We start from the raw sequence: 24,677 nt of genomic DNA on the forward strand, positions 1-24,677 counted from the left end.
TAGTTGAGAGCATAGCAGAGTCCAGGGAAATGGTTATTAAGAAAGGAACCCCTAAATTGAAGAATGAGGAATGAGTAGTCATTACTGCAATCTAGAAGAAGTAGGGGTTGTGAGTGACCTAGAAATGGTTGGGGACATACATGGGAAATGTTTTGCAAAGTTTAAGAAAATGGGAATATGCAAGTAGGGGTACAGTAGAGACACAGTGAGGATGAGATCTTGCCAGACTTTGTTGGCTATGGTCAAGGCTATGACTTCTACTTAAGAGTCATAAAAAGAAATAACAATTTTCAATAAGAGGTTAAGATGGCATTTGTAGCTTGTGTTCATGTTATAAAGAGATGAGCCTGGCTTCAGTAGGAGAATGTTCTTACAGTGGACAAGGATAAGATAATGGGAACAGATTAGAAGATCAATTCTGGCTGTCCAGAGGAAATGTAATGGCAATCTGGTAGATATGAAAGGGAACATATACATTTTACATATTGAGTATAGAATGCACATGACTTGATCATAGAGTGGATGCAGGACATCCTTGAGTGAAGAAAGAAGACACTTAGAAGTCAACCTTTGACTTGTGCTGTGCACAGCTGCATAGTAGTGCCAGTAGCTGGGATACAAGGTGTAGGAAGTAGAGTGACTTATTGAGTGAATTTTCAAGGATGAATCTGGATATTTACTAGAGGGCAGGGAAACGGGCAATCAAAGCTCCTGAGCATTCAAGAATATTCAGACTGGTCAGGTTTCAAGGACCTGCATTCATGATGGAGCCCTGAATTTAAGCTCTACACCCCTTCTGCCTAGAAATGAAGTTGACTTGGGGCCTGTCTTGTAAGTTCTCTGAATCTGTTTTGGAAATTATCCTGGTAATATCTGTTCTACATGACCCAGTTCTATGGTAAAGTGATTTCTATTCCTACTAACGGGAACAAATGACATTAAAAACCAGCAAATGGAAAGTGTATTAAAAATTAAATGTTTGAAACTCAGAGGGGAAATAGCCTGGTAATATGATAAAAGATCAACAAAAATTAGCTCAGAAAAGGAGGACTGTAGCTACCCTGATAAACAGCAGGTATGGGTTTCTAAACGTCTCTCCATGTCTAACTCTCGCTGCTCCAAGGCAACAATGTTCAGATAATCTCAGAGTAAGGTAGGATGCCAGCAAACAGAGCAAAAGACAACAACTTCAGATCATTTGACAATGGCATAGGTGGAGTATGGTTAAAATAAAGTAAGACCTTTTGAAAGCTACACTTAGCTATAAGTACTTTGGATTCAGGTAGTCAGCAGTGAACTGGATGTGCCACTTACTATAGACATTATTCAGTCCCACTATACAATCATTTCAGGTTTCTAAGCTATTGGTTTCTTATATAACAAATGTAAATTACTATAGACCTTCCTTCATGGATACCATTATCTTGATAATTAAGTAAGGTCATCTGTGAAAAGCACTTACTGCAGTTTCTATGCAGTTTCTATTAAAAGGTATGAGCTATAGAAATGTCAGCAGTTGAAAGCTTTTGTTTGTCTTGCAGAGGACCTGAGTTCAATTTCCAGGGTAAGGTAAGATTCCACCAAATGGAGCAAAAATCAACTTCAGATCAATTGACAAATCATCCATATGATGGCTTACAGCCAGCTAGTTTTAGAGGACCTGATGCTTTCTTCTGACCTCCTCAGGTACCAGGCACACATATGTATGTGCAGGCAAACATTCATATACATAAAAAAGAATAAATAAATAAATATTCAAAATAAGGTAGGAGTTTTGCAAATGGTGGGTGGTAGTAGTGGTGGTGGTGGTGGTGGTGGTGGTAGTGGTAGTAGTAATACAGGAAGTAACTTTATTTTTCTTTTTTTAAATATTTTATTATTTTTTCTATATTCTTTGTTTATATTCTAAATGATTTCCCCTTTCCTAGTTTCCCCCTCCCCATAAGTCCCATAAGCCCTTTTCCCTCTGTCCATTCCCCAATCAACCCCCTCCCACTTCTCTGTCCTGGTAATCACCTACAATGCTGCATCAAGCCTTTCCAGGACCAGGGCCCTCTCCTTCTTGGGAATCATTTGATATGTGAGTTGTGTCTTGAGTATTCAGAGCTTCTGAGCTAATATCCACTTATCAGTGATCGCATTCCATGTGTGTTCTTTTGTGATTGGGTTACCTCACTTAGAATGATATTTTCCAGTTCCAACCATTTGCCTAAAAATGTCATGAATTCATTGTGTTTAATTGCTGAGTAGTACTCCATTGTGTAAATACACCATGTTTTCTGTATCCATTCCTCCACTGAGGGACATCTGGGTTCTTTCCAGCTTCTGGCTGTGACACATAAGGCTACTATGAACATAGTGGAGCAATTCTTATTAAAAAGATTTAAATTTTTCTTTGTACAGTAGTCTAACTTGGAATCCAATGAGATATTGTCAGACATTAACAAAAGTAAACCTTGATTTTAGATTTAGACATAGTTTTGATATATTGTGCCAGCACCAATAGATTATGCTATCACAACTCTGAGGATCTGATCAATACTCCATTGAGAAGTGGTCACATGGTTGTATGTGCCATCCCTGAACCTAAAAAACTACCACTATCCATCTGCTGGACAATTGGCATATATGATATAACAGAGACAATATATTATGGTTCCAATTAAGGCAAGAATGGAAAAGAAGTATTATTCAGAAATGAATAACATTGACTTTAATAAAAGAGAGAGCAATACAAGGTAGTTAAGTTTGTAAGCACTGAAACTGGAAACAGGTGGAGAATCAGTACCATATTTATCTTTTCTGTGGTTAGAAATTTTCCAGTCTTCTTTCTGAGTTTTTGCTGTTGATCCCCCAGATGAGATGGGAAACAACAGTGTTAAAGAGAGACTGTTAGTATTAAGTACCCAGTACAAATGGATCGCAATTTATTACAAAATAAAAACAAAGAAGAGAAGAAACAAATGGATACAAAAACCAAGGCTTAAAGCAGAGCCGAGGAATTATTAGAGGAGTAGGGGAAGTGTCTGTTCTCTGACTGTGTGAGCAAGTCCCACCCAATGGCATGTTATCTTTCCACTGTAGCCTTAGCCATTGAATCATGTTCCTGTTGAACTTCTGCAAGACAGTAACGTTTCTAAGCCAGATGAGTAAGCAAACCACACATGTAAAAAACATATGAAGAACATGAACAAGTGTAAACTGAAGCAATACAGGAGAGACTAAGAGACTCGGAGGTGTACCTCTTCCTGTTTCCTTTCTCTTGTCATCAGAGTCATTCTTTCTTGTCATTTACAAAATGAGAAGTGTCTAAATCCTGTTCCTGTGTCCCCTGAGGGCTCAACGAAGAAAGGCAGCTAGCTGATCCCTTTTCATAATATTTTGTCCCTGTGTATCTTAGTATGTGCAGAAGCTGTGGATATAAATGGAAATACGATGAATAATTAATTTGGTATTTGCTTTATTTTCATTTCAATTTAATATGTTTCTTCCTGAGTTAGTCCTTGGTTTATAATAATCTTAATTTCAGAAATTTGAGTGCTCCTTGGTCTATAGTTCTTCAGATAGTGCTTTTTAACATATGAAAAGTGTAGTTATTAGAATGAATTATAAGAGTACAGCACAGTTTAATTTCCCAAAGTGCAATCAAAGCCCAGAGGTTGTTAATCTTGCCAGATACAAGATTGGTAGACAAAGAAGTAGATAAAGATGCATCACTAATACACACAACAGAAGAAGGTAGTTTGGTATTGTGTCTTAGTGGGAGGCACTGAGTTCTATCACCAGCATCACAAGAAAAAGCAGAGTGATGTTGGAATGGATGGGAACATTCTAGTCTTGGAAACAAAGCGATGAACAATTGTAGTTGCTTGCACAAGATCAAACCAGTCAACAATGCAGCATTCATGGAGAGAGCAGGGCAAGGTCTCCCTCTTAGCTGAGAAGATGCTGACAGGTGATGGCTTCCACAGAAGGAAGAGTCAATTTTCTTTAAGATTCTGGGCCTTGGTACAAAGATGATGCTTCAGTGAATGGTCCCACACTTATATGTAGATATGAGTAGCAAAAATGGAACTCTTAGTTAGAAAAATAATTTTGAGGAGGGCACAAACAGGAGAAAGGAAGTGGGAGGTGGATCAAGGAGGTACGAGAAATGAAAATAATTAAGACACTATGTTGTTATGTGTCTATAAAATTTGCAAAAACATTTTAAGTTTATTTAAATATTAACAGATACTGTTACATTAATATTAACAAATCATTAATAAAATATTATTGAAAAATAAATGAACACATAGTAGTTTCAGAACTCAGGAGAGAAGGATCCTAAAAGGGTAGAAATGGGGGCAGGCACTAAATAGTGGCAACATATGAAAACTTGCTAGCCAAGAGATACAGCATTGTGAATTCTAAGTTTATCACCATTTTCCTTTTAAAATATAAAAATGTCAATAAAAGAAGAAACTTCAATATTGATATGCTAAGTCTTACCTATGCGGTTAATCTCTCTGTGGATTAATTTGTCATTTAACCTGAATACTGACCTTCATCAATATCTTGTGCACAGTCGTTGTCCAGCACACAGTTTTTTAGAGATCATATTGCTGAGTACAAGGGACTCTGGGTTAGATGTGGTAATATGGGATGCAGACAAGATGCCCTGTCCTGCAGCATCTCCATGCCCAGTAGAAGGAACAGATATAAATTGAATATTAAACAGCAACAGGGAGGAGTTCTGGTGCAGGGAGGAAGTAGGCACTGCATGAAAGGTGTCCTGGGGGAATTCAGGAAAGACTTCTTAGAGCCCTCCCATCCCTTGGAACAGTTATGAACTAAGAGATGGAAGAGTAAGAAATTAACATTAGCAAACAGGCTATGCACAGGCTATGTGGTTCAGGGACTGCATCAACCATGGGATTCTAAAAATAATTACACCTCTTTGTCGAGGATCAAGTGGCCATAGGTGTGTGGGTTCATTTCTGGATCTTCAATCCTGTTCCATTGATCCTCCTGCCTGTCACTGTACCAATACCATGCAGTTTTTAACACTATTGCTCTGTAGTATTGCTTGAGGTCAGGGATACTGATTCCCCCAGATTTTCTTTTGTTGCTGAGAATAGTTTTAGCTATCCTGGGTTTTTTGTTGTTCCAGATGAATTTGATAATTGCTCTTTCTAACTCTGTGAAGAATTGAGTTGGGATTTTGATGGGTATTGCATTGAATCTGTATAGTGCTTTTGGCAAAATGGCCATTTTAACTATATTGATTCTACCGATCCATGAGCATGGGAGGTTTTCCCATTTTTTGAGGTCTTCTTCCATTTCCTTCTTCAGAGTCTTGAAGTTCTTGTCATACAGATCTTTCACATGTTTGGTAAGAGTCACCCCAAGATACTTTATACTGTTTGTGGCTATTGTGAAGGGGGTAATTTCCCTAATTTCTTTCTCAGCCTGCTTATCCTTTGAGTATAGGAAGGCCACTGATTTGCTTGAGTTGATTTTATAACCTGCCACTTTGCTGAAGTTGTTTATCAGCTGTAGGAATTCTCTAGTGGAGTTTTTGGGTCACTTAGGTAGACTATCACATCATATTCAGATTTTTAGTAGTTGAATATATTGCTGAAGGTAACTCTGAGTAGAGTGGCAAAGAGTTGGATGGAGAGCACTGTCCAGACCACAGCCATGTTTAAGTAGGTCATCCCTAATATCTGATGATATATCGCATATGCGACCATTGACAGTCAAAGCACTGCCAAGCATGACACTTTGGTTTTCAGAATGTGCGACTCACTCACTGTGTGTTAGGGGACACTGTAATCTGACCAGATTGTTCAGAGATCATTCAAGTACTATTTCATGTGTTTGACTTAGGCAGGAAGTTGAGAACAATGACATGCTCACAGCTGGCTATGCCGCCCCTCAGCTAGCACAGAAGCCTAAGAAAAGATACCATTTTAGTACATTTTCCAAGCATAGGGGACAACCGAATTTCTAGGTGTAAAAGAAGACGTCTAGGTAGAGAAATCAAGTGAGCAAAGCCCTGGGGTGCTTCAGCCAGGAGCACAGAGATGAGTGGGGAGATATATCTCCACAGAGCAGCGAAGAGCAGATAAAAAGACAAGAGTGAGAAGAAAGAACCAGGTCAGAGAAGCCTAGAAACATAATTGCATAAAAGCAGCAGCCATCAATCCTGACACTTCTGGGAAGGCAAATGGTTATTGGATTGTATTTAGGAGCATGAAAGGTATTGACCACTTGGCGGGAGATTGTGTTGGTGGCATTATGGAACAGAAAAGGAACCGGATGGAAGAAAGAGCAGGGAGTGGGGGACAGAGGAGTGGGGGGGGGGGGAGACACGGCTGTGGGGACAGCAGGTATTGATGGAGCTTCTAGGCATTGATCCAAAGAAACAGAAAAAGTGTGAATGTTTGGATGAAACTTTGTGTTGGTCTTGTGGTGTGGGTGGTTTTTTTAATAATTCAAGGCACCTTACTATACTCCAAAGCCAACAGACAGGATATACTTAAAAAGAATTAACTGTATCAGAGTTTGTAAGAAAATCTACAATGATTTCTAAGAAGAGAGCGGGTACATAGATCCATAGTAGATAGTAAAACTATTTAGAAATAGAGAATGTTTTTATAACTATTGTAACAGCAAACATTAATTACAGAGTTATGCTTCATTGTGACATTTTATACACACATATAATGTATTCTGGTTATATTCACCCACACTGCCCTCTCTTGTCTTCCTCCCATTCCTGCTAGCAGCCTTTTCTTCCCAACTAGCCTGCTTTCTACCTTCATGTCTTAAAAACCAAAATACTCTTTTAAAGGTCTACTGCTTGGGAAGGGAAAGCAGATGACTGCTTTTCAGTTCCAGGGCTCCTGTTTTCCAGGAATGGTGCCCAATATTTTTGTATTTTCTCTCCTCTAAGTTATTCCTCCAGGAACACTAAGAAGGTTGAAATAAGGTCAACACAGACACATCTTCCTAGACAATAGTCATATAATTCTTAATGTCAAAAGAAAGTAGCAAATAAAATAGGTAAAGCCTAGAAGCCAAAAACAATCAAGAAAAAACTCATTCCTTACAGAGCACCAATAAAACAATCAAAACTGCCTCGCATGGGAAACACCAGGGGTCAGAAGATTTATCCACAGTCCACCAAGGAGTTCTACCTCTACTGAAATTATGCAATGTATAAGGACCAAAATAATCTATCATGAACATATTTGTCCTCTTGAACACTAGACCTCTATTGTATGCCCACTAGACCTCTCTTAAGAACCCACTGCCTTATAAGAATTATTACTGAATAATCAGCACTGTGAGCCTTTCTGTAGTCATTTTTTTATTTTAAACAAATTTGCAAATTATGGATTTTAGCATTTGTGATATCATATGCATATCATATTATTTGAATATCTTGCCTTAAAATTATTTATCTAAATACTTTTCTCATTTGATTTGTAAAATTTCTCTCAGTGCATTGGCTCTTGTGTGTACACCGCTTCAGCTTTGTCCTAAATCTGTCTCATTCCCAGAGTGATTTTTGAAAATGATTTTCGGCCTTGCATCACCTATCTCTCACAAGTCACCTTCTCTTCAGTGAATTCATTTATCAGCCTTTCCCGTTTTTCTACAGCTTATATTGCTTTTTCCCCCTTTCACTTCATTTTGAATAATGAAGCTGTAGCTCTTATGTCTGCGTGGACAGGATGGCACTCTGCTTTCACTGTTACATTAACGGTATTTTATCCTCTGGCCTTTTTCTCACTGTAGCTTAACAGCTCATTCTACCACAATCATTCTTCTGCTGCTTGAGTGTGTGTTGTTATCCTTACCATGGAAGTCCGACCGGCTCGCTCCTCTGTTGTCTTTGCTGTGTCCAGAGCCAGAGTCGGTTCTCTTCAAGGTGTCCCACAGCATGCGGTGGGACTGTTGGAATGGACTTCCTTTCCTTTTGTCTCCCATTTTTATCTGAATTTCCTCTTTGATTTCTCATAGTGGATCCATTTCACTTCATCTGACTTCTTCTTCTAAGGTTTCTTCACAACCCTGAGAATATTGCATGGACCCCATCTGTCACAAGATGGGGGACCTTTTCTGTTCCCCAAGAAGATACTGAAATACTGTGGCCTGTATCTCCCCTTCACTATCTCTGCTGCTGTTCTTAGATTAGCCAGCCTGTCTGTGCAGTGATCACCCATGGAGGAGCAGATTTCTCTGTTCTAAAGCCCATAGGAAACAGAATCCATTTTCCTTTTTCTTTTTGAACAGTTGCTATTACCTGGTCTAATAATTTGTTCCCATCTGTGTTGTCATTTAATGTTCTTGGAGATTAAATGTTATCTTGGAGATAATGTTTTCTAGGTGATTTTAATTTACTTTCTCTGTTCTTCAAAGTTATACTTTAAAAAGTTATGTATGGCTACACATTAAATCAAACTTCAAGAGTAAAGCTAGATGTTATGATATACTGCAGTAATCGTCATTCTTAAAGTAGGAGGATTGTGATGAATTTGAAGCCAGCTTAGTTATCTAGCAAGTGCTAAGTCAGTCAGTGACATATAGAAAGATCAAAAAGGCAAATAATAGCTCAAAGTTACTACTACTACTTCTACTACTACTACTACTACTAATAATAATAATAATAACTAAATTTTATTTACATACATTAAAATATTATTAGTATATAAATTTATTTTGCTATCATCATAAGTGATAATAACTAAATTACTATCTGTCTAAGCAAAAGAAATTTAAAAGCGTTTTTAAATAAAATTAAAAAGTAGTAATAGTGGTATGAAATGTTGAAAATTTTGATGGTGCTGTACATGTAACTTGAGTTGGAAATATTATGGTAATTTTCTCTAACATTAATGGACAAAGATCTTCTAAAAATATTGGGTTTGGGGATCCTCAATATCTGTGGGCTCGATAACTACAACTTCAGATGAGGCATATTTGGAAATAAATCACCTGTATACATAACAAGTACACTTTCTTTGACCTAGCAGTAAAAACATAGCAGACCTGTTTGTATTTCACTTATGTTATGTCTATTGTAAATTATCTTAGGGTATGCTGGGCTCATATGGAATTTGAATGCCTATGAATTTTCTCCCGAGACCAAAGCCCTGCTGAATGAAGTGATAAAAAAAATTCTAGAACAGTAAAAGTATTGTGTTTACTGTAAGTGTATACCATTATACACAAGTCAGGACCCATGGGGTATACATCATGAGGACTCTATGCCATGCTGTGGGCTTTGGGAGATAATGCTTTGTGAATGTAGGTTCATACATTATGACAGATGCACTACTTTTGTGCAAGATGCTGATAGCAGAAGCCATGGGTTTAGAGGAGAGAGCTGTATGTACACAGATGTTGTCAGATTTTCTGCTCAGTTTTGCTATGAACCTAAAGCAGCTGTGGAAAAAATCTGATACATTTAAAATACAATTAGAAACTAGGTTACAATACTTCATATTCTTTCTAATTGAGGACTTGTAACCTCAAGATAGATAGACTGACTTGGGGTTAAAGCAGAGGAGTATGTCAAATTCTGAGTTGGGTTGTTAAATAATTTCTCTGTGAGTTTTCAGTGATGAGTAATTGCCCAGGCTTCCCCGGGCTCACTTTTGCCATTTAAACAACAAGGACTACAGTGGGGTTCTGCCTTTTTTACTTCATAGGTGTCTTGAAGATGGATGAATCTCTATTCTAAACTCTTTTTTGTCTCTTTGATAAAATGTACTTTGTATGCCGAGATCCATGAATCTTCCACCTTGTGTTTTGTTCCAGATACACAAGATGAACGCAACCATACAATAGAAATAGAGACAAATCGGACTCTGGAAATACCGTGCTTTCAAAATGCCTCCTCAGAAACTTCACCTAGGTTCACCTTTTCATGGTTGGTGGTAAGCGTTGCCCTTTTCAGTGAATAACTGTAATGATCTTTAAATATTAATGAGGTGAAATGAATAGCAAGTAATAATAGAGAAGTACTGATGAGACTCAGGCATTATGCCAGTGACTCCGGGAGGAGGTAAAGGGCATTGGGGTGTCTTCTAACGAGGCAAGCAGCCATGTATGCAATGGGACGCAGAAATTGGCTCCTAGAGGTGGATTTCTATTTCAAATTATAAACCTGACCATGACTACAGAAAGAACAAGGTGTGCGCCAGTAAGGAACCACTTACAGAAGCCACCGATCACAGATATTTGTTTTACAAATAACATTTATAGAGATATAGACCCCATTTCACAGAACCTGCATTGCCACAATCCTGCATTGCTCTAATCAAGAAATGCAAAACCAATTCAGTTCTTAAAAAATAGAGTAGAAGCCGGTTGTGGTGGCGCACGCCGGTAGGATTTGCTGAAGGAGGCAGAGGCAGGAGGATCACAAGTTCGAGGCCAGCCTGGGCTACACATTTGGGCACCTCACTTCCAGAAGATCCTGCTATACCACTCCTGGGTATATACCCAGAAGACTCCCCACCATGTAATAAGGATACATGTTCTACTATGTTCATAGCAGCCCTATTTATAATAGCCAGATGCTGAAAAGAACCCAGGTATCCCTCAACAGAAGAGTGGATGCAAAAAATGTGGTATATCTACACAATGGAGTACTATTCAGCCATTAGAAACAATGAATTCATGAAATTCTTAGGCAAATGGATGGAGCTAGAGAACATCATACTAAGTGAGGTAACCCAGACTCAAAAGGTGAATCATGGTATGTACTCACTAATAAGTGGATATTAACCTAGAAAACTGGAATACCCAAAACATAATCCACACATCAAATGAGGTACAAGAAGAAAGGAGGAGTGGCCCCTGGTTCTGGAAAGACTCAGTGAAACAGTATTCGGCAAAACCAGAACGGGGGAAGTGGGAAGGGGTGGGTGGGAAGACAGGGGAAGAGAAGGGGGTTTGCGGGACTTTCGGGGAGTGGGGGGGCTAGAAAAGGGAAATCATTTGAAATGTAAATAAATTATATCAAATAAAAAAAACATGTCATATTAAAAAAAATAGAGTAGAAGAGCTGGAGAGATAGCTCAGCAAAGGACACTAAAAGACACACAAGGAACCCACCCCACCCACTGTCTTCTGACCCCCATAAGTAGCTACACTCACATATGGAAACACACACACACACACACACAAACCAAATGTCTTGCTTAAAAACACATCTGTGTATACTGAAACTAATAGAGGAGAAAGTGGGGAAGAGCCTCAAACACATGGGCACAGGGGGAAATTTCCTGAACAGAACACCAATGGTTTATGCTCTAAGATCAAGAATCGACAATTGGGAGCTCATAAAAATGCAAAGCTTCTGTAAAGCAAAGGACACTGTCAACAGGACAAAACAGCAACCAACAGATTGGGAAAAGATCTTTACCCCAAAGAGGGCTAATATCCAATATATACAAAGAACTCATGAAGTTGGACTCCAGAGACTCAAATAACCCTATTAAAATGCAGTATAGAGCTAAACAAAGAATTTTCAAGTCAGGAATACCAAATGTCTGAGAAGCACCTAAAGAAATGTTCAACACCCTTAGTCATCAGGGAACTGCAAATCAAAACAACCCTGAGATTCCACCTCACACCAGTCATAATGGCTAAGATCAAAATCTCAGGGGAAAGCAGATGCTGGCAAAGATGTGGAGAAAGAGGAACACTCCTCCATCGTTGATGGGATTGCAAGCTGGTATAACCACTCTGGAAATTAGTTCCTCAGAAAACTGGATATATTATTACTTGAGGACTTAGCTATATCATTCCTGGGACATATACCCAGAGGATTCCCCAGCATGTAATAAGGACTCAGGCTCCACTATGTTCATAGCAGCCTTATTTATAATAGCCAGAAGCTTGAAAGAACCCAGATGACCCTCAACTGAGGAATGGATACAGAAATGTGGTACAATTTCATAGTGGAGTACTACTCACCTATTAAAAACAATGAATTTATTAAATTCTTAGGCAAATGGATGGAATTAGAAAATATCATCTTGAGTGAGGTAACCCAATCACAAAAGAACACATATGGTATGCACTCACTGATAAGTGGATACTAGCCTAGAATTTCAGAGTATCCAAGATAGAATTCATAGGCAATATGAAGCTCAAAAAGAAGGAAGACCAAAGTGTGGATGCTTCGAAGGGGGGAATAAAATACCCATGGGAGGAGATACAGAGACAAAGTGTGGAGCAGAAACTGAAGCAGAGGTCATCCAGAGACTGCCCCCCACTGGGGATCCATCCCATATACAGTTACTAAACCCAGACACTTTTGTGGATGCCAAGAAGTGCTTGTTGACAGGAGCCTGACATAGCTGCCTCCTGAGAGGTTCTGCCAGTGCCTGGCAAATACAGAGTCAGATGCTCACAGGAAATGAGTGGACTGAGTGAATGGTCCCCAGTGGAGGAGTTAGAGAAAAGACTAAAGGAGCTGAAGGGGTTTGCAATCCCATAGAAAGAACAACAATATCAACCAAACAGACACCTGCCCCCCAAAGCTCCCAGGAACTAAACTACCAACCAAAACGTGTACATGGTGGGACTCATGGCTCCAGATACATATGTAGCAGAGGATGGCCTTGTTGGGTATCAATGAGAGGAGAGGCCCTTTGCCCTGTAAAGGCTGTGCCATTGTAGAAGAATGTGAGGGTGGAGAGGCAGGAGTGGGTGGGGGAGCACCCTCATAGAAGCAGGAAGAGGGGGGAGGGGATAGGGGGCTTCCAGGAGAAAAACTGGGAAAGGGGATAACATTTGAAATGTAAATAAATAAAATATTCAATAAAAAATGTGAACCAAAAACCAAACCACATCTGTGTAGGGGAAAAACAGACTTCAGAGAGGCTAGTCACTATTCAGTTCTCTTATTAAGGCACTGAGGCTACAGGCATATAGAAACCATGACCTTTAGAAACCACTACAAGCAGCCACAATAGGGACTTTTAAAAGTTTCATTTATTTAGTTGGAGGTTGTGTGAAGCTAGAGGACAACTCTCAGGAGTCAGTTCTCTTCTTTTACCCTGTAGTCCCAGGGACAGAACTCTGGCCACTTTTCACGAAATGTGTGGCCACTACTTTCGTGCTGTTTGGTTAGTAAGAGCCAGCTCCTTATGTGTCAGAGACTAAATAACTTCTAGGTCGCTTTTATCTAGTAGTGTTCTCCAAGGGACCTTGGAAGGTGGTAAGAACATTTTCTGTGGATCCCATCCAGACATTTAGAACAAATGAGGGCTAGGGAGGGTGCCCCCTACCTAGAGCAGGAGGGTAAGTCTAAACCATCTGCAGACCCTCAGGCCAGACTGTCATTTTTAAAGAGCAGATTGTATTAATGACAAATTGAGAGATCCCTTTGAAACAATCCTTCCTTCAAAGGGGATATTGTGTTGGCAATATGCTGATTAAATTCCCACTGTGCACTCTCCTTTTAAATGTCAAAATCTGTTTGTGTCGTTGACTTATAGCCATGCCCTAACTACCGATGGCTCTGGGATTGACTAAGTCTGGTGTGAAAACATCTAATGTCCCGACACTAAGAAATAGAAGAAGCTTCTCCAGCCATCATTGCTGAATGCCTTCAGAGGTCACACGGATTCTTACAAACAGGAAATAATGTGGCTTTATGTAAAAGGGTGAGGAGCAGAAATGATGCTGATAAGTTCAGCGGGGCAGGAACCTGCTGTGCTGAGCCCAGAAGCTCTGAGGAGCTGCAAAGAAAGGCCTCCAGCCCTGAGTGCTTCATTAAACCCCAAGGACAGGCTCTGCAGACAAAAGTTATCCAAGTCCCCAGAAAATAAAAGCCATGTTGTTGTGCCTGTGGAATTCTAAAATCTAATTAACTCAGTTGTAAACCTCATGGGGAAAGTTATTATTAGGATTCTCAAAGTCACTGGAGAATGTATTCGCTATGTGCACACGGTCTCACGGTCAGCTGTGGAAAGTGGAACAGGAGCAGATCCTTTGCTTTGGGGGAGTTCTATTTCAGGACTGTACAACACTGAAGTCAACAGGCACCAGACACAGGGTATCTAACATTCAGTTGTCACAAGACAATTCAATTACCTAAGAAAGCACAGGTCAGCTTGTGAGCATCTATATGAACAGTGGAGTGATGCAGAGTTAGGACTATAAGAGATCAAGGACTATGTGGGTGTAGTTGGGATATGGGTGGGTAGATAAATGGCAAATGCTAATTTTGCTACTTAATTCCTAGGACACAAAGCAGCATCAGGGAAATCCTTCAGGCTTATTCTGGGAGTTTCTAAATACATTCTAATATTCTGTTTTCATTACAAACTATCATCCTGTGATTTCCCACAGAATAAAATTTAATTCAATCCAATAAACAGATGTGAATCTGATTTGAGTGTTAGATCCTACAGGGATGCAAACTATATTAGACATATTTTCTATCATGTCATATGTTTTTAATAAAATGTAAAAAAAAAATAGTAATACTCAGGGAAAACAATTTATCAGATAAATCCAGAAAAGCTTTTTGAAAAGTTATGTTGAACCACATAATAGAAGACAGTTAACAGCAAAAGACAGACATGCTATATAACAAGTCCCTGGTAATCATACATGTAAGTTAGCAGTATACACTGGAGACTATGTTAGGAAGTATTTGATCCCACAGTTAATGAACTAAACAGAGATCCTTTACCACTACTTATGAACTCACAGTGGCTTGTGTTTGCCTGCATAAGACTTGTAGAAGACCAAGGAAGTCAGCATTCTGGTAAGGAATAGAAGGTGATCAGAATCCTATACCTCTAACTGAAGAGCTTGGGACGGCTAAAAGCTTCTGTGTGAATGGGAAGTTGGTTCTCTTTAAGGATGTGACTCCTGGTAGCTTTACATCAATTCAGTGATGGCCCCACACCTGGTAGTCCATGACAAACACATGACAACAGCACAAATTGGACCCAATGGATTATTTTTTAAAAACACAGAGGGGCTGCAGAGTTAGGAGTGTAAAGAGGTGGGGGTGGGTCTGGGTGCTTTTAGGGAGAGGAGTTGTGGTGAATATGATCAAAGTACTTGTAAACCTTTGAAATAGTAAATTATATTTCAAAAACAGTAAAAACAGGAAGAGGACTGTCTAAACACTTATAAATACACCCAAAGATTAGTACAGCTTTCATCTCTCACTAGAGAAGCTTCTTTCTACCACAGAAACACTCAACTAGCACCAATTATCAATGACTATGAAGTGCTCAGCCATAAACGGAACATCTTTCTCATACCAACTCCTCACAAGGCCCTGGGAGCATTATGCAGAAAGACTGTTGTAAAAGTCAGAGGATTATAAAGACTTCTGTGAGATAGTGTCTTCTGCCTGTGATATGATAGGACCATTGCACCCACAAAATCACAAGAGCTGTGTGTGCCTGCTCAAGACTTCCTAAAGATTAAGCCAGTTAACATTCTGCATGGATGGGAAATGAGTTAGTGAGGTCCCCCCCCCCCCAAATGAACAGCTATTGGCAGTTGGTGACTTCTGGGAGAGGGCAAATGGGTTTTCTTCAGGGGTGTAGTCCTGATTGTTTGCGAATTCTCCAAAAGACATTAAAGGACATCTCTACACCATGTCAGCTCATGAGTTATAAAGAAGAAGGAGAAGGAAGGAGGAGATGGTGAAGCAGAAGAGGGAGGCTGAGGAAGAAAAGAAGATGGAGGAAGAGGCAGAAAGGGGAAGGAGAAGGAGAAGAAGGAGGAGGAGAAGGAGAAGGAAAGAGAAGGAGAAGAGAAGGAGAAGAGGAGGAGGAGGAGGAGGAGGAGGAGGAGGAGGAGGAGGAGGAGGACGAGGAGAAGGAGAAGGAGAAGGAGAAGGAAGGAGAAGGAGAAGGAGAAGGAGAAGGAGAAGGAGAAGGAGGAGAAGGAGGAGGAAGAAGAAGAAGAAGAAGAAGAAGAAGAAGAAGAAGAAGAAGAAGAAGAAGAAGAAGAAGAAGAAGAAGAAGAAGAAGAAGAAAGAAGAAGAAAGAAGAAGAAGAAAGAAGAAAGAAGAAGAAGAAGAAGAAGAAGAAGAAGAAGAAGAAGAAGAAGAAGAAGAAGAAGAAGAAAGAAGAAGAAGAAGAAGAAGAAGAAGAAGAAGAAGAAGAAGAAGAAGAAGAGAAGAAGAAGAAGAAAGAAGAAGAAGAAGAAGAAGAAGAAGAAGAAGAAGAAGAAGAAGAAGAAGAAGAAGAAGAAGAAGAAGAAGAAGAAGAAGAAGAAGAGAAGAGTGGAAGAAGAAAGGTGGAAGAAGGAGGAGGAGAAGCAGAAGCAGCAGAAAACCAGAAATAGAAGCAGCAGAAATAGAAGCAGAACAAAGAAAGAGGAGAATAAAAGGAGCAAGAGAAAGAGGAAAAAGAAGAAGATGGAGGGAGGGAGAGGAGACAATGGATCTGAGAGGTGGAATATGGATAGATACAATCACAATGCACCTGTACATATATGAAATTCTCAAAAGATAAATAAAACGTTAAAAGAGTTTCAAATTTTTCTAGTTCAAATCATGAAAGGGGACAGGACATTTAACATTGTTGAAATTTTTCATCATATTTTTCTTTAGTTTTTTCACTGTTTTCTGATCAGAGAAGAAGCATTGGTTTCAAATGCACATACAAAACCTTGTGATTTAGAAAACAACATTTTTCCTCTTATCTGGTAGCAGCTGATCATCATTGTCCTGGATGTTATCAAAATACAAAGTACCTTCGAGCCAAGTATGATAGTGCATACCTTTAGTCCCAGCACTCAGGAAGCAGAGGCAGGAAAATGTATTATGAGTTCAAAGCCAGCCTGACCTATCAAGCAAGTTTCAGTACAAACATCCAGGGCTACAATGGGTTAACAACTTATGGTGGTTAGAGATATACTCATCCTTGCTCCTGAAAATAGATGTAAGGAGTTTTATAAGCAGCTTGCTTTGTCAGTGCTGGCAGTTTTGACCGTGCTGTCAGGGTAGCGAGTACATGGAGAAAATGTGAAGATGTAGAGTAGACTGGAGATAGAGAAGCAGGAATCAATACAGCCAGCAATGACTGTGAAAGAGCTCAGAGCACACAGCCCCTGCCCAGTGAATCTGCTCAACAAAGCCAGTGCTCACTCAGAGCTGGCTCCAGGCATCTGAAGCCAGCTGGAGACAAGACAGAACCAGGAAATGTAACAGCACCAATGTCCCTCTGCAGACCTGGGAATCCTGATCCCGCTACAAAAACTGACAAGCATCAACCGACAAATTTTAGCATTAATTGCACATGAAAAGGGTACGTAGCAGCGATTTTTCAAGATTCAATATGACCTATCTAGTCTCCACCACGCAACTTTTGTTACCAATTTGTACATAATTTAAATACATATTCATGTCCTTTCTTGAGCCTTGACTTCTTTTAAAACTTATTTCTTGTGAAGTATTCATCCCAAATAGACTAAAAGCAGATAAAGCTAAGCTAGCCCTCTACCTCTCGTAAGGTTTTATTTAGGAAAGCCACTAACAGTGTGGGCTTTGAGAGAAACTGGTATGTTCAAGTCCTTACTGGCTGTGCAACTTAAGGGTTAAATTTAGGGTGAGCTGTGGAAGGCGCTTATCCATGAAAGACACATTCAGGAAAGCAGCACAAGTCAGCAATCAATATAGATATTTTAATACATCATTTTAAAAGTATATACATAAAACCCATGGTGAACAAACCACCAAACTTTTAAATAAAGTCCCACAGTCGGTTATTTGCTATGAGGCTTCATTATATTTATATTACTGGAGGAATAGTACGACCCAAGCCACCTGTGGTTCTTGAATTTTTGAGGTCATCATGGAACCTGGTGAACAGAGGCGGAGTAAACAGAGCCACGGGTGGCTTTGTCACTGTCTTAGTCCACTTTGTGTCACTATCACAGCACACCTGAGACAGGGGCGTCAATGAAGAACAGAGACTTATTTCCTCCCAATTCTGAAAAGCAAGAAATCTAAAACTCAAGGTGCATGGTTTCAGGACTAGACCCTTTGCTTCAAAGGTGGTTGTTCAAGTGTTGTCCTGCACACGATGACCTCTGTGCCTCTTCGTGACAGAAGAGGAAGAGTGGGGGACAGGGGATCTACTCCACAAACACTATTTTGTTTATTAGCTTGCTTTGTGTACGGCCTTTTTTGTTTGGTTGCTTGTTCGGGTGGTTGGCTGTAGTTTTGGTGGTGTTGGCAGTGAGCTATGCTCCAATCACAAGTCCCTTCAATGGCTCATTCATGTGGGAAGAGATTTCACAGGCCAAGTCAATCTATCTGGGCAGCACTTTTAACATTGTGACTCTGGGAAGAAGCTTTGAAGGTACAGGAACAAAACCATATAAACCATAGCAGTAATCCTCCAATTTTCCCATTTATATGAGCATAACATAAATGTTCACAAAATCTCAGAGTGTTTGTGGGTAGAACTAGGGAGGAGTGAACTTAGTGACCACCTATTAAGTGTGTGGACTATATAGCTCGTTAGATATATATTGCATATTAAAACATTGTAAAGGTTCATCAACATGTAAACCCATAAAGTTTTTGAAGTATTTATTAACATTTTTAAAGTTAGATAATTTTTTTCTGAAGAACAGAAAGAGAAAACAAAGAGGAAATGAAGGCTCTGTGTGTGGTTCCCTGCCAGGCTGCCTACGGAGCAGGTCAACTGAGATCGGTTATACTAAGTGGGAGTGGAAATGTGCTCGGTGTTGCAGGTCACCACAGATGGCTCGGTGTTACAGAAGGCCCTTTCAAAGAGCATCCTGCCCTCATTTCTAAAACCTACAGTTTGCATAAAGGCTTTCTGGAATTTTTCCTAAATTTCTCATTCTAGATATGCCCAAAGTTTTATATATTTTTAAATTATTTAGTGGTTCAGATTTGTTCTGTATGTATAGCCCTGAGGCATGATTTTCCTTGATTCTGACCATTGCTGCTTTAAAATCCTTTGACTTGAGTATCTTATTATTCATGGATTTGGCAAAGTCAATGTTAATTTACTGAACACTGTAGTAAGGGGTGTAAGATAGGCTTGAATAAGCTTTGCAGTGCTTAGAACTTTGAGTGCACTAAACAGATTGAAACACATCAAGTGGTTATCTAGTACCAAATGGTCAGCCTGAAAACATAGATACAAATAAATTCTGGAGAATGGGAAGAGTGTATGTGTGTATTTTGGAATATATATAATATATATTATATAATATATAATATATGTAATATAATATGTAATGTTTAATGTTTAATGTATAATATATATGTAATATGATCATATATGTGTATAACAACAATAAAAATAGAGGTCATGAATTGGAAATCACAAGGAAGGGCATATGGGAGGGCTTGGAGGGAGGAAAGGGATGTAATTATAATACAATCTCAAACAAAAAATAAATAGCAGTTTAAAAGAAAAAAGCTCTAGCATTGGAGGGGAATATAAGGACAGAGAAAAGAGGAGGGAGGTGATTGGAGAATGGGTGGAGAGAAGAAGGTTTATGGGACATATGGGGAGGGGAGATCTGGGAAAGGGGAAATCATTTGGAATGTAAACAAAGAATATAGAAAATAAAAATATTTTTAAAAAAAGCTATAATAGTGAGAACTTAACCTTTTAGGTGGAGTCATAGCATGATGACCGACTTATAGAAAGCCCCTCACTCTCCTGGCTCTAGGGACTGGATGGCTTGTCTGAGCTAGATTCGCTTCCCCATTTGCTCTGGGATGGCAGCCACTCACATGCAGGTTTTTGCCACTGGGGATTCTACAATCCCTCAAGATTTCCTTCTGTAACAGGCTTCAGGGCATATCACAGCTGAATTCCACCCTTAAAAAGCAAGCTCTCAAACCGGGCAGTGGTGGCGCATGCCTGTAATCCCAGCACTCTGGGAGGCAGAGGCAGGCAGATTTCTGAGTTCGAGGCCAGCCTGGTCTACAGAGTGAGTTCCAGGACAGCCAGGGCTATACAGAGAAACCCTGTCTCAAAAAAACCAAACACAAAAACAAAAAACAAAAAGCAAGCTCTCCGCTCCCTCTGCAACTGCCAAATGGTAAGGGAACACAAATAAAACAAGACACCTGCTAGATACATTGGTGTGTGTATGTATGTGTGTGTGTGTGTGTGTGTGTGTGTGTGTATGTGTGTGTGTGTATATATATATATATATATATACATGGCATCTTTATCAATGAAAGTATTAATTAGAGCAAGCCATACCCTGGAGTATAATATAAGTGGAAGCAGTTTTTTTTTATTCGATATAATTTATTTACATTTCAAATGATTTCCCCTTTTCTAGCCCCCCCCACTCCCCGAAAGTCCCGTAAGCCCCCTTCTCTTCCCCTGTCCTCCCATCCACCCCTTCCCACTTCCCCGTTCTGGTTTTGCCGAATACTGCTTCACTGAGTCTTTCCAGAACCAGTCTCCATCTCGTGTCTCCCCTCTTCCCCTAACAACGTGGCAGATGGAACGTACCAGATAGAAAACCACATAGTGAAACAAGCAAGCACACTTTAAAATAACTTTCACTAAATTTGGTCTTTAAGGATTTCACACACGTATCCAATGCCCTGTAGTTAACCCTCACCCACTTGACCCTTCATATCTCCCTCCCACCAGGCCAACCCTATCCTTCCACAAGATCTGTTCCCACATTCATGTCTTTTTGCTTTAGTTTGTGACACACTAAGTTTAACCACACCATCTGTGTGACTTTTGGCTGGCTCATCAGTGATTACACAAATAAAGACAACTACTACCCATCAATCCATCAGTGGTCAGCAGTTCAGCAGAGAGGGATAGGACCTCATCAGTCTCTTTCTGATTTGTGATTGACAGTTGAAAGATCAAGAACATTTTTCTTTTAATTTTGAGATTATAATATACTTATGTAACTTGTCTCTTCCTTTCCTTCCTTCCAAACCCCCATACTCCTTATTCATTTTCAAATTTGTGGCTTCTTTTTTTCATTATTTGTTTTTTGTTTGTGAGCCTAACTTTTGTATTGCTGAGCCATCTCCCCAACCCTCTTCTTATGTTAATTGATGTTACACACATATATGTTTGTTTTCAGGGCTAGCCATTTGGTATTGGATATCCAATTAGTATACTCTTCCTTGGAGAGACTGTTTTTCTCACTCTTGGAATTCCTTAGTTTCTCGTAGTTCTTCATGTAGATTTGAAGCATTGTGTTCTTCCTTGCCCACCGTGTCGTGTCTATTTGTGTTGTCCTCATTCAACTCACGTGTAGGCAATCATTGGTCCTTATACTCACAGATAAGCATAGTACTCACTTCTCATGAAGGAAATTTCTCTTTGCAACAGACTGAGACAATTGTAGAAAACTACAGCCAATCAAAATGCAGAGTTGTAGAGCGCAATCCCTGTGTCTACATCTACTGAAGACTCCAGACCTAAGCCTCAGGGAACGTTGTAGAATCAGGGACTGGAAGACTATAAGAGCCAAAGGATCAGAAAGTCAGCTGTGAGATTGTGTCTCTTCGTAATTAGAAGCAACACCCATTAAAGTCTCTCAAAGAACTTTTTGAACTACAACATCATTATAAAACCTGCTGTAAAAAGTACCTTGTGCTAAAGGTCCTGCAGGGGGAGCCAACTTCCTTAACTATTATCTTCAGCTCTGTGGTGTTGAGGGAAAGGACTTCTACTTCATTCTGTGGGTACTCTGGGCTCTCCTGTTTGCTCCTCTTCAAACGGAAGGTGAAGCCCATGCTCCTGAGCCTGCTTTATGAAGCTGTAGAGGGGCATAACTTGTTTCAGGGGAAAGGCTTCTGCAGGCTGTACTTCTTTGCAAGAAACCCCAAAGTTTCGTTGGTATATGACACTGATAATGAACTCAGCCAAATTTAGCCAGAGTTGGGGTTTATATAAGAAGTGTTATTTAGTAGATTGGAAATTTCTATATAATTACTCTAATAAATCTGCCTGTGCCAAATTTACTCACCAACCTCGATTCTCCCTCTGCCCTGAATCTTTTTTAAGCTAGAGGTTCCAAGTTACAGATAGTTGCTTTCCATCATTTTATATCTTCTCGGATGCATTTGTCTTCACACTTCTCCCATTAGTTTCTCCTATTGCCCCTGTGCATGATGACATATCTGGAAAGTTTATAGTTGGACCAGCCATTCTAAGTCCTGACTCACCCCCCCCCCAGGAAAACTGTTCCCCAATTCCAGATTAGACCTGGGCTCAGACATCCTGAATGTGAATCTCTAGAGAGGAAATTTGTGCTGTGAGCAAAACACTTTCCAAGCACATAAATGAGAAGGCTGAGTGAGACAGAGAGGCGATTTAACCAGCGCCCAGACTTGGTGGTCTTCAAAAGTCCTGTCCTCCCAAGGAAGCTGTTCAACACCATGTTACTTAGAACAATCATTGTGACCACAAGGCCTGTCATGGAAATCCTGGGTAGGAGGAGAATAATATGGAGTATTCTTCATCAGCACAAGATGGATATGAAATAGAGAAGTGCCAGTGAATTAAAGTCACATTAGTGCTTAAAGTCCACTTCTTAGGAGTTCCCTTCATGTGCAAGACTCTGAAAATGTTGCTTTCCTATGCTCTTTGCTCTGCTGCCTGTACTTCTCCTTCTCCTGCTTCTGAAATTCTTGGAGAATTCTGGGAAGAGAAGATAACGTAGAAATACAAAACTGATATAAAAGTCTAATTATCAAAACCCCAATAGTGTCTCCAACACAATTTTTTTTAATTTTTTAATTTATTCTCTTATACTTTACAACCCAGCTGTAGTTTCCTCTCCTCCCAGTTGCCCACCTGCACACTCCACCATCCTGTCAAAACGGAGAAGTAGATCCCCAGTGCATCTAAACAATGAGATCTCAGAACTTCTTAGTCTGCTATTAGCACTCTCCAGCCATGAAAGCAAGGCCTGTCTTAGTCTGCTATTAGCACTCTCCAGCCATGAAAGCAAGGCCTGTTTAGAACACATTTCCATTTGTGTCAAGAGAAGATGAGAGTCACATTTATTAAAGTGTAAGCATAACAATACTTTCTCTAGTAGACTCAATCTCTCTCCATCTTAACTCTTGCTTAAAGTTCTTGTTGCTCTTCCAGAGGACCCAATATCCACATTGGGTTTCTTATACCGGCTCTAATTCCTGTGAGTTCAATGCCTTCTTTGGGCTTCCATAAGCATCTGCCCTCAGGTGTACCTACACGCAGACACACATGCACACAATTTAAAACAGATAGTGTTAATGAAGCAGTCAGTTGAGGCACACTGACACATTCTGTGTTCTGTAACTGAGTACTGTTTCTCTCTCCAGGAGGAAGATGGAAGAGAAGAAGTTCTCTTCACCCACAATCACCAAGTCAGCCATTCCACATCATTTAAAGGCAGAGTCAAGCTGGGAGCAGACTATGGACTCTACCTCTCCCCAGTTCAAATCCAAGATGATGGCAGGACATTCTCTTGTCATCTGAGTGCCAGTCCCCTCAAAGTCTGGAAGACATCCACCACAGTCAAGGTTTTTGGTAAGGAGTTCACCCTATGATCTCTTTGCCATCCTGTGTCAATGCCTCTGGCATGCTCTTCCCATGAGAGGAACCCTCACCCCCACCCTGGCCCCATCCTGAACAGCAGCCACACAGGGTAACTCCCGCAATTCTGTTTGCCTTCATTCCTATCATTCTCATTGAGGGCAGGGACAAAGGTGAGGGCTAAAGAATAATTATTCAGCTAATAGAATAAAGCCACCCAGAAAGCCACATATAGGTCAACTTCCCTGGTGGCCTCTACCTTGTTTGCAGGCGTAATGTTTCCCAGAGGCACTGGAAATCTCTTTAATTATAACTGCCAAAGTATAATTGCTTGGCTGGCTAATTATCTGAGTTATTTTCTGGTGCAAAGTGTAATAAGGCCACGACAACGAGGAGGAAAAGAAGTTGATAAATACAGCCTGAGAAACTGCTGGAGGCACCACTGCCACCCGGCCAGGGCCCACTGGGGTGAGAGGCCACCAGAGGCTTCTGACAGTGGAGCCTGCAGGCTCTCTGACCTGATCCTGGTGCCACTGACCTGGGAAATCCACCAGGATCTCATACAGAATGCAGAGACTCTCACTGCAGGGTGCCATCTGAAGAGAAAAAATATATAAGCATTCTATATTGTTCCCTGGTGCAAGAAAATATCGCTAAACAGAAACCCCAGGTTTTGGCTAGTTTTTCATTTTTGTGACCTTGACCTGCAGTTTTGAAAGTTGTTCTAAAGGAGGGCAACGAGAAAAGCAGCCATGTGGATGAGCAAGCAATTGTTGTTGTTTTATTTTAAATGAAGTAAACTAAGAGAAAATAAACTTAATACAATCTAACGGCACAGGCTGCTAGAGTTCTTCTCAATTTTCTAAATGACAGAGCAGACAAAGTAAAATAAAATATAAAAACTTTTTTGTTGTGTTTTTGTTGATTGCATTGCTTTATTGCATTAGTGGTCAGAAAACATGGTCAATGGAAGAAAACAAAGTAATTTACAAAGGCAGAAACAGCTGGGGCAAGATTTGTTTCGTGAGGAGAGGAGTACTGTGCACAGAGCTTCGCTCCTGTGCCTCATTGTCTCCTCACACACACAGCCCCCCTCTCCTTGCCTCTCCCCATTCCTTTTCTTTCGTG

At 40.1% G+C, this 24,677-nt stretch overlaps 1 protein-coding gene across 5 annotated transcripts in view; it reads left to right on the plus strand.

Annotated features, from left to right (window-relative positions):
* Positions 1 to 24,677, plus strand: part of Cd96 (CD96 molecule) — an 89,917-nt gene that overhangs the window by 2,920 nt on the left and 62,320 nt on the right. For all 5 annotated transcript variants that reach the window (XM_052158535.1, XM_052158537.1, XM_052158538.1 and 2 more), the window contains exons 3-4: positions 9,814 to 9,932; positions 23,336 to 23,543. In XM_052158535.1, the coding sequence (XP_052014495.1) occupies positions 9,814 to 9,932; positions 23,336 to 23,543 (327 nt within the window). The remainder of the gene's footprint in view (positions 1 to 9,813; positions 9,933 to 23,335; positions 23,544 to 24,677) is intronic.

Source organism: Apodemus sylvaticus, chromosome 15 (genome assembly GCF_947179515.1).
Source record: "Apodemus sylvaticus chromosome 15, mApoSyl1.1, whole genome shotgun sequence".
Taxonomy (NCBI): domain Eukaryota; kingdom Metazoa; phylum Chordata; class Mammalia; order Rodentia; family Muridae; genus Apodemus; species Apodemus sylvaticus.